General features: G+C 44.8%; 1 protein-coding gene across 1 annotated transcript in view; it reads left to right on the top strand.

Annotated features, from left to right (window-relative positions):
- Positions 1-3,288: 3,288 nt before the first annotated feature.
- The window catches only part of LOC126557256 (zinc finger protein squeeze), a 28,607-nt gene continuing 13,519 nt past the window's right edge, over positions 3,289-18,376 (top strand). The window contains exons 1-2 of the mRNA XM_050212964.1: positions 3,289-4,004; positions 11,885-11,908. Coding sequence (XP_050068921.1) covers positions 3,468-4,004; positions 11,885-11,908 — 561 coding nt within the window. The 5' untranslated portion in view covers positions 3,289-3,467. The remainder of the gene's footprint in view (positions 4,005-11,884; positions 11,909-18,376) is intronic.

The following is an 18,376-nucleotide window of genomic DNA, read 5'->3' as shown; positions in this document are numbered from 1 at the left end:
GCGCGCTCACGCTCTCTTCTCTTGTGTGTATGTTTGCTGGTGGCAGAAACGGGCCCCGTTTGTGTTTCTAACAATTTTATCGTGTTAGTCCAATATACTTCGCCGTGCGGTGGTGCCTGCCCGCCTGATGATAAATTTTGTGTGAGTGTGTATGATTGATTTTTTGTTGCTTTATTTCGGTTCAGTTCAGTTTTGGTTCAGTTGTCGATGGTCCGCTAAATACGCTTTTGGGCGGCGTGCGTGTCGGTGTATTTTGGAGATTATTATGTTCGGTGCGAATCGAGCGGATTTCATGTGTGTGGTGCGCGGCAGTGCGACAATTTGCGGCTGGAGCTGGTTGGAGTAAATTCTGTGTACCCGAAAAAAGGTGATTTTTTTGGTCTAGCAACACACCACAAAAAACAACACGCCCGAAGGGCCCTATTTACGAAGCAGCTAAAATTTTCCCAGTCCGAATCGAACAGTTTTTATGTTGTGGCAAGTGTGAGTGAGTGAGTGAATGAAGGAGTTGTGCTGTCGAAAACGTGTGTGACAGTTTTTATCTTCTTAAAACTAAACGACATAAAATACATGCTTTAGGCCATATTCCTCCACTCACTGACCAACACCACCTAGAGATAGAAAAGCTGCGTTTAGTGTGAAACGTTTTCCCGTGTGCGTATTTATGTGTATGATCTACCTGTGTTCAGCATCTGGTTCTGAAGGCACACACTTTTTTTTCGGCAACAAGCAAAACAAAACACACACACACGCACACAAACACTCCGGCCACGCACAAAAAAAAAAAAGGTAAAGCAAAGCAAAGCGCTGTCATCTTGGTGGTTTTGTGTGTATTTCGGAACAAGTGTTTTACGCTTGCGTGAATGTGTAATAACGCACTACGCAACTACGCACACACTGCCTTGTGACATTACGCGAATCTGTTAATATGCAGCGTTACAAGTGGAAAAATGCATCTTCCGAACATACTGCAGATGGTTATGTATTACATTTTCTACGCTACCTTTCAAAAACCACACCTCGGTAGAGGTTTTTTTTAGTAAACCGTATTTTGGGAAAAGTTTTTCACCGTTTTTCCCTTTAACCACCCATTCCCAAACTCTAAACGAAGGTTAGTTGGTGTGTGTGTGTGGTATGCCTGCATCGGAAGTGTACCGTGACTGATAATAGGAGAGCGTTTCGGGGGCCGATTTTTCCTTCTTCCCATTCCACACAACCAAAAAATCCACCCACCGACACCCACCCACATCCCCAGCGGCAAGCTGACTGCTTTGTTAGTTTGGCAGTTTTTCGTGCACCTCGTCGCCCTTTTTTTTGAGGTTCCCCTGCGCTACACGCTTTTTTTTACGGTGCTTCTTTTCTGGAGACCTTTTCGGTGGTTCGGTGGAACAGGAAAATTCCTTCCTTTGCAGACCACCCACAACCCGTGCCCACCCTGCAAGTAAAATGCGCGCGTGCCTGCTACGAATGGGACTTCTTTTTCTGCAAAGTGTGTGTGTGTTGATTTTTTTTCCTCTTCCTGCCTTTGCGTGGGGAGGTTTGAATGGGAAAAGAGGTTGGAAAATTCGTACCAGCTCTCTCTATCACACCTTCCATCTCTCTCGCTCACTCTGTCGCTTCTTTTTTGCGTACGCATTGATGGGGGAAGGTCGATGTCGTTGGCGCGCGCTTTTTTTTTTTATTGCTGCCCCGTGACGATGGTGGGATGTGTCATCGGGTTCCATCAGTTTTCCAGTTCGCCCTTACCGGAGCGAGATATGATGCGGCGAAACTCCATCAGCAAATTTTCATCGCCAGTATCCCCGAAACCAGCCAGCAGCAAATAAAAACGGGGGAACCGGGGAAAAAGGACTCCTTTTTTTTGCCTTATACTAGTTGCCAGGACGTCCACAGGAAGATCGGACACTCTTTATGTACCCAAACATCCCAACACGGTGTGCAGAACCAGGTTTATCTTCACCGTTTGGTTCACCTTTTATGTAGTGGAAGTGGCGACTACCTGTGAGCAGTAGTAGTAGGCTTTGCTTTTTAGCACCCCCAAGTGCACACACACACACGCAATGATAGTGTAGAGGATGGGGGGGAGGGTATCGTGATGGGGTTGGAAAAGGTTTTTTTTCGGACCGGTTTTTCGCATAGGACGAACGACCCGATCAACGCAGCCGCGCGTTCGACCAGGCCAACACTCTCGATAGCTTCCGGAAAGTCAAACTTTTGCGCCAACACACACACACACACAAAAGCGAGAAAAAAGAGAAAACCACCCTCTTCAAAAACCCATTCCCGCGCGGGGTGGTCCATCACACCATTTTGCCCGCCCGTCGCCCGCCTGTCTCTCCAAAAAAGGAAAAAAAGGTTTAAAAAAAGTGTCTCACTGTGTGTGTGTGTGTGTGTGTGTGTGTGTGCATATTAGATTTTTTTTTTACGAAACTTCACCAGATCTAGCAAGCGCCGAAAAATTGTGCACGAATTAAGAGAGTGACAGAGAGAGAGATAGAGACGAAGAGAGAGAAAAAGCGATGCCGAACCTTTTGCAAGGGATCGAAAGAACGGTGTAAGAGCTCCCCTTGTGGGAGGAGTGGAGGGAAATAAAACCCAAAATTCACGCAACCCACGCGAACGGTCCCATCTTTCCCAAATACCCTTTTCGATGGATGCGTTCGAGGTAAAAGGTGGAAGACCTAGACGGGAGAAAGAAAGTACACCCAAGCAGAAATGGTTTGGGAAGTGGACCGTCCCGGTAGAGTGACGTCGTGACAACGCGAGTTTTTTTACCTCTACCGTTTTTCGACTCTACAGACTGCACGCACGGCTTTCTTTTGGACAATTTCCGATACAGCTCAAACGTCAGAACTGTATTTTCTTCCCTTTTCTCTCTTTCCGTAGATCCCAAAAGCGACGTTCTAGTGTGAAGACATCGAAGTAGACTGTGCAGTCAACAGAGACGTAGAGACCCGCCAAAAAATCTGAACTCCAGTCTCCCGGTGTGGACGTGCGTACGATCGTTGTATGTGACATGTGACGTGCGAGTACGTGAAGGAGAGTCCGATGCAACAAGGTTGACATCCATCGGCATCGAGAATATCGACATTACCGTGCGTTGTTTGTGCTGTGTGCTAGACATAAACATTGCCAGTTTGACAGGAGAAGTAGTCCTCCCGGTTGTGTGTGCTGTGATTCTGTGGCGTAGTGTGTGCTCTTGCGTGTGTGACGTAACGAGATCAGTGTGCGTGCGTGCTTGTGTGTGTGTGTTTTTGTGACGTGATCTCGTTCCGCGAAGATCCTTTTGGGCGTCGTGTCCCCGGGCGCGGTTTTGCGGCACCACGGACCCACGCAACGGCTCCAAGATTCTCTCGCTACAGCATCCCTATCACCATCATCACCATCCGAACGCCGGTAGCACGCTGGAGGGCAGAACGATCGAGTACCGGCCCGGTGGCGGGCTGGACTACCACAACTCTCCCCTCATGGCGGAGATACCGACCGGTGACTATAGCCACATCCACCGGTCCATCGATCAGCTGCGATCGATGAACGAACGAGGCGTACTGGGACAGCTTAACGCACTGCAGCATGCGGCCGCTGCCGTTGGGAATGGGACCGATCTACGATCGGCCCTAGTCCACGACTACAAACCTTACATTAGTGATCTGCGTGCGAATGCCGCCAACGATCGGTTGATTGACTACGCTGTCGTCCAGAAGCACCACCACCATCATCAGCAACAGCAACAGCAACAGCAACAACAGCAACAACAGCATCAGCAACACCAACAGCAGCAACAGCATCCTCACCAACAGCAGCAGCAGCAACAGCAGCAACATCATCAGCACGGTCCTCCACATCTGCTGGACGATCGAACTGGTAACAATAATAATAATAACAACAACCATGAAACGGATCTGCGAATGGTGGAGGATCACAAGCCTCCCCACTACAGTGCCCCGTCCACACCTCCCACACCGTTGGCGATCGTCGAGACGCAGATGGCAGAACCTGTGAAGGTAAGGACGATCTTTAAAAGAAATCTATTTCACGAACGACAGCACCAGGTATCAAATCCCATCGGAAGCGATCCCCCTTGGTAATTCAAGCCAAGCCAGGAGGAAGAAGGCTCTAGCCGAGCTTTGCTACTGCTCCAGAGGGCAGTCCGTTAGAGAGTCAATCTACGACCCACCAAAATCTCCATTGCACCAAGGGGTTTGTCCTCATTAAGATTGGTCCAGCGTTAAATTGTGCATCAATTAAGAAAATGTGCTTCAAGACTGTCGTCTCATATCTCTTTTCTACCGGTGGCAAAACAAAAACAAGTGTTAATGAGCCTCTTTGCGGGATAATCTACAACCCGACACAGGCAAACCATTCCTCTCTGCGTTCATTAACAAACCTAACCAGCCAGCGAACGGAGCAACGGAACGGGCAGCTCCGTTTGGTTTTGATTAATTTGCGTCCACCAGAGCAGATTAAAGGAAGGTTTTCGGGGTTGGTGTGTATGTGTTTTGTTCCGAAAAATAATTAACATCTCCCCAGTGCGCTTGTTCCAGTGATCGCAGGCTGGTCGTTATCATTGCCTGTCCGGGAGCTGTGCTGGACGAGGTCTAAAGCTTAGGTTTAGCTTCGTTTTTCTTTATTTTTTTAAGATTCTGGCGTTTGCTTTATTGATTCTTGCCGACCAGCGCAAATATCACTTATCAAAAAGCCTAATAATGAGTGTGTGCAAAGAGTTTTGGTGCCCACGGTCTGCTAATGCCGGGCGCATCACGTGCGTTACGGACAGCCTAGCGTTACGACAGATCCTCCGATCCCTGATGTGTGTTACGCGCAGGCTTTATCAAAACACCGTGCTCGGTGACGTTGGGCCATATCTCCGTGTCTCCGACAAATTCTAGAAATTAAGTCATTTTGCAACGGTTGGCTGCGGGCATCACACAGCACACCCGTGTGCAGTCTCGTGTGCTAAAAGATCTAAAGAGGCCGCTATGCAAAATTGTTTACTGTCAACAACAAACGGTTCACAGTGGATTGCAGTGCGTTAGATAAGAAATCTATTACCGATTGTCAAAAATTTCTGCTCGTCTTAGGAAATCCGTCCATCGAGCCTTGTTTGCCATCCGGATTGAGAGGCGGGAATTTTTTTAAGTGCTCCCCAGAGGATGGAAAATCCCTTATAAAATTAGCTCCTCCTACTACCGATGGCGGCTCCCCCATCAACAGTGTTGCACTGTCTGTCAAAAGTGTGCGCCATGTTGCTCATGCTGCTCACATGATGCACATTGCACACTTGCAGCTTGCGCGTAATGTTATGCACCCCCTGTTCAGGGGTGGGAAAAACGCACCCAGACCATGATGGAGTTGAGCAAGACGCACATTAAGATGTACTTTTCTGAAGAAAAGGCCCCCAGCTTTTTTGTTTTTGTGCGGGGCTTCAATGTATGTTTTATCGATTTCCATGTTAATCGGACCTCGATGCTGGCTTGCTTGCAATGCTGCAAAGGCGCGCTCGTGCAATGCATCTCCGATTCCCCCCCCCCCCCCCGCCCCCCATTCCCCTCTACCCATCCCACGTTGGGTAGAGGGAACCCCGTTCCGAGGCTAGATCGTGCTGGTAAAAGCGATAATTAGCATATTTTAATTATAATTACCTATAACGCAAATTCAAACACCACACGATTGAGTAGGATTATTCTCTCATGATCTCTCCTTCTCTCTCTCGCTCTGGCTCGCACTAGCCATCTGCTTTCTCCCAATAGACTGCTAGCCACAGAATAGACCCGTGGAAAAGCCCTACCACTAGACAATGCAGTGTGTTTGAGTAGCGCGCGAGCAAGAGCAGGAAGGTGCATTAAACGCAACAATGCACACACAATGCAAAATGTTGCGCTTTTCGACGCATTTGCAACTCTCCTGCCAACCCTAGCGGGCGATCAAAAACAGGGCGTTTCCTAATCCTGCAAAATAGTAACAAAAACCAAAAACAGTGCAACAAGGACACGCATGGAGCCCCTGGGCAATACGCCTGGGGAGGCTCATTTGTGCAGTTTTCCACGCCTACCCGGAGAAGAAAAAAAAGTATGAGCAATTACATTCCGATAGCAGTAAAAAGTAGAATTCTAAACTTTCCCATCACTCACCCAACTGATAGTTGGTGCTTGTTTGGGTCCTTTATTCCCATACCCAAGAGGGTGTGTGCTGCTGGGCAGTAACAGGCCCTCCAATGAGGTCTAACCATGCCACAACAAAGGTGTTTTTTAGGCGGGACCCACCAACGACCCACCAAGCTTTTTTTTTTGCGCACACTCTAATTAAAAATCCAAATCTCGATCATCATGCAATCGGCCATAAATCTTGCCCACCAGGAGCCTTTATTCTGCATGGGGTTTTGTTGCGTTCCGTCACGATAATGCTCGCCCAAACTTCTCAAATCACGCGTTTACCCTTCGTCGTGTTGGCTGTGTGTAATTGAGGAATTAATTAACTCAAAGTGCCCAGTAAAGTCCCTCACATTTTGCTCTTCCTCAAGCCGCTTATCATTCTAATGATGTTGCGTGTGTGTGCGAACGCCCGGAAAAATGTGAAAATGCGTGCATCTTCACGCGGGCTACTTAAACAAAGTCCAAGTCCTTCGCCCTTAGTCAGTAAATCATTGCGGATGTTTATGCATATTACGATCCCTGGTCACATGACATTTATGGACGATTGCATGCAATTCAGCGAGTTTTGGGGCCCAAGTTTCGGTACTCTAGCGGCTACGAAACAAAAGAGAAGGGACCTCGGCACGATTGAGTGACACATCATCAATTCGCATGTACGCAGGTAGAGTCCCGCATCACTACCGATTGATGAACCCGCGCGCTGCCAATTTGTCCAATGTCAAACGTCGAGCGGCGAGCGTGTTATGCTAGGCTCGTCTTGTCTTGTCAAAACCAAACCCCCTTACCTAATCAACATCAATTTCGGCTGGCATCTTGATCCAAACTGGAGATCTGGGTCCCGCCTGCTGATTCTTGAAACCCACTCATTAATGAATTTCTGTGTGTGTGTCTCTAGGTCACGGAGAGGTGGTTGCAAGTCTGACGCAGCTCCGAGACTCGCCATGACCTCGTCAAACGCGCACCATCGTTTGTGCGGTTTTTTGGAGATCTTGCAAAATGCGATCGTTGACTTCACGTCAACGATCGTCGTCCATTCTATCCGGAAGTGTTCTCTGTGTGTATTGTGAAGTTTGTTGTCTGTCTAGAAGAGAAATAGAAGGTTTGCTTTTAGTTTGTGGAGCAACGTTGCAAGAATTTGTAGCTGAAGTTAAAAAATATTGCGCATCAAGAAGGGAATTTCTACATCTTCTCTCGCGGAGCGGACAGCAATTAAACCCTTTCGGCACCCTTCGTACGTGAACAACACCTTCTTAACGGCGCACGGTCACTTCCTCTCGATCACAAATGCGATTCTTTTCCGTAACGAACTCTCGGCGTTTCCTTCTCACACCGCGGCATCTAACGCTCAATCCCCGACAACATCAAACCTTCTAAGCTGCGAACCGCTACAACGAACCAACAAAAAAAAAGGGAATTGGGAATGGAAGATTGCCGCAGACCGGTTTTCAGGGTCAAGAAGTTTTGGCTGCGACTAACCGCCGCCATTGGTCGAACGGTGTGTCACGCTTGTGCCGCAGCGAATGTGCGCCGCACGGGCTTTTTGTCGGTGTGTCTCTAAGGCATGTGATCGTACCATCACGCACGATCTTCAGAGTCTACCTCGCTGGAGGGAGGTTAAAACGTCAACCAAAATGTCAAATTTTGAGTGTTGGGTGATGATGGTTCAAGATTACATCAAACCAATTCAGAACTCTATTGTTCCTAACCTTCAAATAAACTTATTACACACAACTCGGAGTTCGGTGGTGATGCGATAGCGACGCCGGTCTCCACAAGTCACGATCCGGGTTCAAATCCAGTTGGACGCGACCGGTGGGACTGACCTAGTGGGTCGTTAAGCCAAGAAGAAGAGCACACAACTCGCTAAACAAGTCTCTTGTGAGTGCATTTAAACCTGACTGACCTTACGGTGATAAGGTGACAGGTTCTATCTGTCACAGCATCATCCAGAGGACATCCAGAGCTTCGAAAATTGTACCGGAAATTGTTCGTGTCCGGTTGATTACAGAGTGGGAAGAAAATTTCCACCACCACCACCACAAAAAAAGGACATAAAAGGTGACAATTTAAGAGAGTGTAGTGCGCTGCCCAAATCATTAGCCGCTAATAACCCTCGCGGACAATGTACAGATGACATTGTCCGTACGGTTGACTGATAATGATTTGCTTCGCATTGCGTTTGATGAGTTTGAATTTCTTCGACCCTATCAGTAGGATTACTAGCTGAAAGACATTTGTCGATTCTTCATTTGTTGTTGGCATTATCAAACGATTTCCTGCATGTGCTTGGGCAGGCATTAAAGTGCAGCCTTTGTTTGATGCATTAAAGTGCAAATTTGCGACATTTTTTTAATTTGTTGCTGCGCTTCATCAAACCTTGGGCGATTTTCAATCAACCAGAAAGAGCCTAATCAGCTTTGTTCCTGTGAAACCGCACACGGGAAAATCGGGGGCAACAAAGCGAGTGGGGGGGGGGGGGGGGGGCAGGATACTGTGGTGGACCGGATATTTGGTTTTTTATTTTTAATGTTTTATAATTTACAATTTTTCACCGCCACCCAGAGGTAGATGTGGTCGGGTGTTTGGGGGGTGGTGTGTGTGTGTGACCATTGCATATGGGCCGAATGCATAAAATTTTAATTTCCCGCAATCACAGTCGCATGAAAAATCACATGCTCCACCGAACGTGCTGTTGTGGTCAGGCGCGCCCGGTGACACAGACGGGCGCACAAATGATGTTATTAATAAATGTAGTGTGTTTGTGTGGGTGCTTTTTCCAGTGTTTATGCTAACCCTTCAGCACCCACCTATACTCCCCCAGAATTCGACGGGAAATTCTGTGTTATTTTGCTGTTTTGTTTTGCCTGTGGTTTGCGGTATGGATTCCGTGTGGTTCAGATTTCTAAGCATTATAATTAAATCAATTATGAGCGCGGAATGAGTTTTATATTTATTGTTCCATAATAATCGGCACATTCAGTACTGATGTTGCATTCCAAAAAATGGCATTTTTCAATCATGAATTAAATAATTTGATAACGGATGCGACCACACGCTCACAAGGAAAAAAGAAAACATGAAAAATTATACTAACCATCATCAACCAATCATCAAAACCGAGCGCACCGCTCAAAGGATTTGATCCTTGGTTATGGATATTTTGCATAACACACGCCTACACACACTTATCTCACTGTGTGGGGTGAGCACGTGGAAACAATTGAACAGAACACACACAAATGCGAAACCAACCGGAGCCAATCTGCGGTCAAAAAAAAAGGGGGCAACTCCCCACACCCACACACAGGTCACAAAGGTTCAGGTTGGGTTTGGGGGTTTTAAAAAATGGTCACCCATAAGTGCATCAGGTGAAAAAAAAAAAGAAAAAATAAGCAATAAAAACAGACACACGGCGCGGAATATGTTGCCGATTTTTGCCACGTGTGGTTTCGGAGGTTTTTGAACCGCGGTAGGATTCTAGGATTTCATCCGGATCCGACCATTATGTTGCGGGTGCGGCATTTGCAAAGTATTGAAAGCCAAATCCATCCACAGGAGAGCACCGGAGGGAAGAGGGGAGAAGCTTGTGGACATGGGGAACAGTTGAGGGGGAAGATAATGGCAACGGCGGCGAAAAATGCATCGCAAAACCTAATTGAAATGGGAAAAAATAAACTCAACAACATTTTTATTATGTTAACGCCCGGCCGTGGACGCAATGGACGAAGGACGAATTGATAATAGCGGGGTTATTGAGTGTGGGAAAAACGAGGAAAACATAAATTGTGAAAAATAACTTCACCCTGTGGGTGGGTCATCCCCGTGTACACATCATTACTGTGTTCGCATCAAACCGCGACACAAACAATCGCGATTTACAACAAAAACACACACACAAAAGGTGAATAAAAAATCACCAACACTAACCTTCTTCCGGCCGGACAAATGCCCCCTTCACGTGTGTGTGAGTGTCCTGGACGTAGTTTTGTGGGCAGGAAGGAAGGGACGGGTTAAAGTCGGATGGATGACCTTTAGATGCAAAAGTGCAAAATTATTATGATGAATATTCGAGCCACAAATATTAATACAAATTGCTTTGTGTCATAAATAGCTAATTTAGGGTGTTTCTTGTCCTAGCTTCGTTGACTCAATTTACTCATTTTTTCTGATATTGTTTGTTTATTTTTTAATGTTGTTTGTACCTTCAGATATGTATTTCAATGTATTTGTTTTAGTTTTTCTATGTTTAATACCCAATTATCTGCTCATGTAACTAAAAGATCACATTTTCCATAGTCTTATGTTGATGTCGTTTGGTTTATGCATCATTTTCTATTTTGCTCGCATATTCTTTTTCATCAAAAAACCTCTTTTTTTATTTGAAATGTTTGCACTTGCACTTTTGACTGCAAGTGGGTAATATTTTTGTTCAACATTTTCTGTTACAAATGATTCTCATTTTTTCTGTATTTTTTCATTGTTTTCATTTTACTTTTTTTCTTCGTTTTTCTTTTGCTTTGCTGCTAGTTTTACTTATTGATTTTCCCTTTTTTTAATTTCCTGAGTGCATTTTTTCTTAAGTTTCTTTATTATCCCCAATACGAAGTTAAATTTACTTATGAAAATTGCTGTTATTGCATACATTTTATTAAATTTTTTATATAAACATGTAATATGAAAGCTTTTGTTTCCGTTTTGTAATCGCTTTATAAATTTTTTTAATACTTTTTGTCATGAATTTTCATAATTTTATTATTTTTTTGCCATGATTTTGTTTTTATCCTTACCCGTGTGTCAGTTTCGCATAACTTTAATTCGCAATAAACAAATTTGTTTTGAGTTTTACATTTTATCGAAGCCCTTCAACAACTTTTACTGTTTAATGTTACATTAACTAGTTAAAGCTTAAGGGCACAATCATATACTCAGAACACATGATAAAGCGCAGCGGAATGTGGTAGAATCGAGAGAAGAAAAAAAACGCTTTCCCGCTCCAACGTTTGCCAATAAAACGAATAATAGAAAAATCCATCATTAAAAATTACCACATCGCACCTTCCCTCCAGTCAAACCCCCTGCCAATGGAAATGGATCAAAAATGCAAATCAAATAATGAAAATAACTAGACACAAACACTCACACACAAATTAAAAAGGACACGTGCATTGCAAATCATGCACATCCTAAAACAAAACAGCAAAAAAAAAAATCCTCTTTATTTTTTCGTTACTATCTGATTGAACACATTTATTGCACCATTTTTTTGTTCTTCTTTATTGTCTGCTTTTCATGTGGTTAGGCTACAACAAAATAATAACGATGAGTGTTGTTTTCTTTTTTTCTTCTCTCATTATTTTGCCTGCAGTGTGTGTGTGTGTGTTTTTCAAAAAAATTGCAATCGTCAAACATTTTTCATTGTGTCAGAAAAACAAAAAACCACCACTTCCAACCCAACACCACACGATTTTGTTGCGGCGTTTTGTTTGATATCGAACGAAAAACCAAACCCTTTCCTGTGGTGTGGGTGCTGATGGGCTTTTATAGCTTCTATGGTTGTTAGCTATGCTCTCTTGGCTCGGCTCGGCAGGATTACTGTGGAATAATTGATTGAAGTGGTACAAGCCCTGCTTTTTTTATAGGAATTTTTATACATCGATTAAATGATTTATGCCATTTTTAACTGTGTTTTCTAATGTTTTTCTTCTCTTTTTCTCTCCCTCCCTCTCCTACAGAGATATGGAAAAGGTCGCAAAAAGGTACGTGTTAAACAAGGTTTTTAAGTACGCTTAAATCACAACGGCTTTCAATTACAATAGAACGATCAACACAAATTAACGCCCTACACCCTTTTAGGCATCCAAAATTATAGCCCTTTTTTTGGGGTGGAGGGGAAGACCTGTTAATCTAATTGCACTTTACCGAACGATCGTGCGCCGCAGAACCACGCGCTTGATCGACAAAATCCCCCTTTGCATGACCCCTCATGTTCATATGATGCGCCCCGACTGCGGCTGCTCTGCTTAGCATATTCGAGCGACCGTTTTACATCTTTTCGCAATTAGCAAGCACAAACAGGTGACGCTATCGGACGGTGTACCACACACACGGGAGAGAAAAAAAATTCACCAATAATAAATGATGATAGGGCACCTGAACCCTGCTGCTGCTGCTGCCGCTGCTGCTGCTGGTGGCGGGTCCAGGATCAAGTATGAGCCTCGTTTTTTTTTTACGGCAGAAGGGATGAATCTGCTCCCTCTTCTTGCTGGTGTGGTGTGGGGCTGATTGACAGTCAGCTGGAGCTGGGACCTCGGACCGATCATAAGACCGCACCGCCCATTTATGCTTTCTCCCGTACGGGGGAAACACACGCACACACACAGTGAAAGGCGCTACGGCACAGCATGATCATACGATAACGTGATACGCAAATTGTACGCTATCAAAAGACGATATTTCTCGCTTCGGGTATTTTGGGGTCCGGTCTTTTTTTTTTTTGGGTGTTTTTACTTTTCTATCGCGCTTGCAATGGGGCGATGGTTCCTTCATGATATTGCACTTGTTTGCGCTTTTTAATGAGGTTTGTAATTTTTCATCATAATCATCATCGGGCGAGTTTTGATGTGTGGTTCGGTACGAATGAAGCATTATATATTTTAGAAGTCCTTTCCCAGTGGAGTCCCTGTAGCTTGTCACGCGGATCACCTGGGAAGCATTGCAGAAAGTACCGAAAAAAAGCATAACGAAAGGACGATAAAGCTGCTGCGGCACAGCGAGAAACTGCGAACCAAAATTCGGACAAAAGTCTTTGCTATATCAAAGATGTAAAAGTTGTATTTTTCACTGACCATATTCATTGTTGATAAACTTTAATAGTTTTTTAAAAACCCATTGACAATTTTAACGGTCAAAGCAGAGAGGAAAATGCATGATAAAATGATCTTCCCGTCCTTCTTTGACTCTACAATGTTGAGAGGTCTCCCTAAACTTTTCGCATATAGGAGACGCTCCGACACCCGTTCTTATGAAGGCCAGTACTTCTAACGTACGTTCCAAAAGAAAACTTGGTTACGGAATTTTTTTCTAGACAAAAACCCTAAATCAATGGCATTTATTTGACAGTTTGAGAAGCACAGGCCTGTTCGAACGAATTTTCCATACCGACCGTTCTCCCGTAGTGAGGACTGACTCTCCAACAAGGTGGTATAAGCATGTTTAGTAAGCCATCCGGTGGTCGGCTTAATTTTAAAGGTCGTTGAGCCAAGAAGGGAAGGATGTGAAGAAATGAACTGCTGAAACCCGACGAAATTTGTAATGGAATCGATCGGAAAATCTTTTGCAAATTGCAGTTTAATATGCATGAGGTATCTTATAAAAATAGGGTCCCAATGGTCTGTTTCATTAGCTCATATGCAGAACAGGTAATGGATAAGTTCTAGTCGAGGGAAAATTTTAGTGCCTCTTAAGGAAAATTATTAGAAAAACACATTCTCTTCCGTAGCTATTTTAGCTCTTAAAAACAGCTACCAATTTGATCAGCGGGAAATTTTAAATTTTTTAACCTTTCATCTCCCAAATTTTCCAATGTGCTCTCAAGAAGAAAGTTAGGTAGGCAAAGGAAATATAGGCAAAGAAAAAACAGGCTTGTCAGAATTAATTTTGATAATTTCACCGCCCATTCTTGTCTCTGCTGATTGTCCGTCTGCTGGCATCTCTCATCAGATCGGCAGCCTTTAAGTACGTGTTGGCCACTTTACGCATCATTCCGGTGAATTGGTTTGTTATTTATTTTATGGGCCCGAAATTAGCTGCTGGATCAATTTCACCCACCGTCGTAATCGTAATTAGATCAAATTTTCGCTCGGGAAGAAAACTTAATTACCTTCACCACTCAATTTGCTCTCAACAGCTCAGGCTCGGCTATCGGGTGCGTTAAAATCTTGCCGAGCAAACGTGTGTTGTCAAGATGCAATCGGCTAATGTTTTCAATTCGCGTGCATGATTCGATGGCCCCCGAGACACAACAACGACGGTACATGATTTATGGGACTCCCGTTTTTTTTTATTCCCTTCCGTTTGTATCACGCGCTCTGGTCCCCGTGGTCCGCTAATCGAAGGGCAGATGCAAACGCTACCAGACCGGTGGCTTTAAGATTACGTTCTGGTAGTAATTGCACAATGGCAGTTTCGCCTTCCGGGGACGCCCTTCGCGTTGGACATGTTTATGATCGTGAACATTGCAACTTCTGGTCGCTTTCTCTCTCTCTCTCTCTCTCTCCTATACTCCTTTTCGGTGTTTTTCAAAACCCTCAGAGAACCCATGCTGATCTTCGTTCGGAACCCGTTGATTTATGTCTTTTTATATCATCAAGCCACGCGTGTCCAGCAAAAAAGGGACACAACCAAACCAAACACACACACACACCGTGTTTGTAGTGGCGAAAGTATTATAAATTTCGGGTCAGAAAAATATGTGTGACCCACGTTGTTACCGTAACGCGTGAGAATGAAATAGGCGACAGCATTTGCATAACTTACGTTTACTGGACACATCCTGGACACACGCTTTGTTTGGTGTCTAACTCCGGAGGGGAGTTAGGGGCGGGGGGGGGGGGGTTATTTTCCCCCGTCGTTCACTAATTACGCTCTTCAACCATGAAAAGTAGTTCCAGTTGGGATCATTATTGCTGATCCTGTTCCTTGTACGTGGCGACTTTCGGATCTCACCCAGGACCCCGAGGAACCATGGCACAGGAAAGCCAAAAAGCGGAAGATCGAAATCTCATTAAGGCCAGCGATGGTTTCGACCAGATCATTAACTCCCTACAGCACACAGAAACACGTGTTCGCCTGGAACTGGAGTGAAGGAACGCGTGTATCATTAGTGTTGAGCGTGGAGCGTTTGTCGTGTGTTGGATATGTTTTTGTGTTATAATTCAATTTGCGGCTCGGTGCAAGCAACAGAGGGAATTATTTTTGGCACATCAAATTTAATTCGCGGTACGATTTAACGCTCGTGTAGCGCTGCAACGAACGCATTATGATCGATCATGCAATTTTCCCCAAAAGGGCTTGTAAAAATACGCAGGTAATTGAGTGTTGTCGTTTTACTGCTGACATTGCACTCGAGCAGCGAGGAGTGGAGTGTAGTGAAGTCGGTGGAGGTTAAAATAACTTTTGAACAAACAATTTTGCAAGCAAACATCAACTGGTCATTGCTGGAAGCTTCTCCCGTTTTTTTTTTCGTGTGCTGTTGTTTCGCTACCGCTGGGCTCTCAGTGGCGCCAGCGTGCAACAAGTGAATGAACCAGTGTTTGAAGACAACCCTCTTCGACGACACTTCTGTGCTTGCTTCGAGTTCTTCACTAGTCAGCTTAAATGAAAAATGTACGTCAAATCGTTTGGTTCCTCACTTTTGCTACTGAGTGGAGTTCTCAATGAATCAAGTCATCCTACCATCCGAACGAACTCGACACAGGGCCACGCAAACTGTGTGTCCTTTAGTGGGTTTTTTTTTTTTTTTTCGCGTGCGAATAATGCTGTCGACACACTTGGAAGACAAATTTTCCCCACTTCCGACACGAGCGGGATTATGTTTAATTGCTTTACGACTGGCTGCCGAGTTCGCCATTCTTGTTGCTAACACCATGTGCGCTTGCTGTTTGTGGTCTAGAAATTAGCTGTCTCCCCAAAAAAAGAAGTAGCCCACTTGGAGGAATCTGAATGGTTTGCTTTCTTCTGACACAAGACTTCCGCTTCGTGAATGGAAAGTGTTGTTCCAAGTTCCTCTGTATTCCTCCTAAACGCACAACAGAAAAAAACCGTCTTTTTACTTAAGGCAGGGTGTGTGTGACAGAATTGGCGCGTCTTGTGATCGAGTGTTTAAGATTTTATTCCAGATGAGCGAGATAAGGGTAAGCCACTTATGATGATGTACTCGCAGACAAAAATCAAACCGAGTTCACATCTTTTGCACACACTTTTTCAACTTCTCATTTGCTTCCTCTACCTCAAGCTTAGTGTCCTTAGAGGCAAGAGATTTGAACTCAGACCTCCATATAGTTTTTAATGGAGCTTATCCAGCTAATCCAGCTGGACAGGACTACTGATTTCTCTATCAAACATTCGGGAAGTGAGGATTCATTATACGAACTCCGAAGAAACTTTTGCTTAGAGCGCACTTTTTTAATATCCAAATCTGGCGGTCCTGGGGCAGACATTTTCCACAGCTGGATCATGTTTAAAATTCCACCAGGATCGCCTCTCTTTACGCAGGACTTGAGTAGTCTACGGGTGTTAATCTTGGTGGGCCGGGGTTAATCCTAGAACCTCTAAAATGGGAACCAGTTGAAGATTTAAGAGTGTTTTCAAGAACTCCATACATTAAAACACTTCTGAGACTTCATAGATCAGATTCTACAATTGGATGGAAGTATTGGCTTGGCGAAAAATGTATACTGAACAAGTACTGTACGCCAGGACCTCCATAATCGTCTTTCCTTACTTGACTAACCAGCTTACAGTTATTAATCCTATTAAGAAATCAAGAAATGGCAGACCTAGCCTCAGATCCTAAGACTATTTATCTTTGAATCTCCAAATCGGTTGAAATTGTCAGTTCTTCATCAAATGACTCAGGGCATCATAGACTTTCTAGATTAGACTCTATATTGGGCTATAAAATTCTGGGCTGTACTTTGTACAAAATCCCGAAACTGCAACAGGCGACAGGAGATGGGCGCGTCTGATGAAATTGTCAAAACCTCGATCATAGTTGGCACGCACATTTTTCCCCCTACATTTTCGATATGTGTTTATTTGTCTTCTCCCTTTACTCGTTCTTTGCTCCAAGTACATGTGCGTCTGGTGGTGGTCATCGTCTCCCCCACCCACCCAACAACAACAAAAAATCATTCCCAAAAATCGCCGATCACATTACGTCAGACCCGCGCGCGCTCTTTGTCGGTCAGTTGCGGCGCGCTGTTTTCTTTTTGTTCTTTCCTTTGTTTTTTTTTTGCTGCTGCTGCTGCTCACTGCTTGTTCAACGATGCACGGAAGAACCTTCACTCCATAGGATACGCGCCGAACGGTTCGTGGTGGGGGACATCACCTGGTACCAAACCCACTCACGTCTTCTGCTTCTCCTCACCAACGTAGCAACATTGTATAAGCGGCACCGCAGAAATCGGATGGTGACAAAGAATGATTTTTTTTTTGTTTCCCGCGCACATCGCACCGTACGAGAGGCCCGAAAGAAAAATTGCAATTTTCGGCGAGTTTCGCGGATGATGCGTGCGTTGTGTGTGTGCGAAAGCGTTAGAGCAAGAAAGGGATAGGATTCGGCCCACCAAAAAAAAAAAGGCAAAACTATCAAAGCAGGCGCATTGGGATGGATGAATGCGTTTTTTTAGTTGGTCGGTAATCTAGCCACCCGGTGTGTAGTGCATGATGCCCTCTTACCCTTGTGTGTGTGCCTGCGTTTGATGAGATTTTCTCCATTTAAGCAAGTTAGGGAGGATGCAAACTGCAAGGAAGAGAGTGATGCATGCGGGTTTGCCATTTTTTGTGTTAGGGTAGGGGTCGCTTTCCTGTTGTGCTCTAACGACGATGATGATGATGATGATGGGGATGATGATATTGGTTTAGAAGCGAATGAAAGAAAACCTGGGATAAAAAAAAGGGGAAAACATGCAATTCGGAAATGCAATTTTCGGGTGTTATATGGCACGATGCACAGATGCAGTACGTGCGCGTGTGTGAGTGTGGGGGGGAATAAAAAAAATGCATCGATAAAGGAAGGAGAGGAAGTTTTCGGCTAAAATGAACCTCCGAACAAAAAACTCACCCCTTATCCCGTTCCCCCTTCTTGGCGCTGCTCACAACACCACCCAAGCTCGGGGGAAAATTATGTTTTTTTTTCTCGATTTTTTAAGAGCTACAAGTGACGGTGTATGTGCGCGCGCGCACACGCATACACCCGAGCGCGATAGAGTGAGCGAGAGGCCAAAAAACACAGCCTACTAACCAACACTAACTGTACGTACCAAACCCCCCTCCCACGCCCCCCCCCCCCGCCTCCTACCCAAAAAAGGCGATGAATTTTTTCGGCAGTACACAGCGAGCGGCGCGAGTTGTGGACGGCACAAGAAACGGGTTCAAAAAACCAGAAAAAATCGTCACTTTTCTCGGCTTTTTTTTTGCTTGGTTCACTGCTCGTCTCCGTGTGG

This window comes from Anopheles maculipalpis, chromosome 2RL (genome assembly GCF_943734695.1).
Source record: "Anopheles maculipalpis chromosome 2RL, idAnoMacuDA_375_x, whole genome shotgun sequence".
Classification (NCBI taxonomy): Eukaryota; Metazoa; Arthropoda; class Insecta; order Diptera; family Culicidae; genus Anopheles; species Anopheles maculipalpis.
This window is presented reverse-complemented; position numbering and strand designations above follow the sequence as displayed.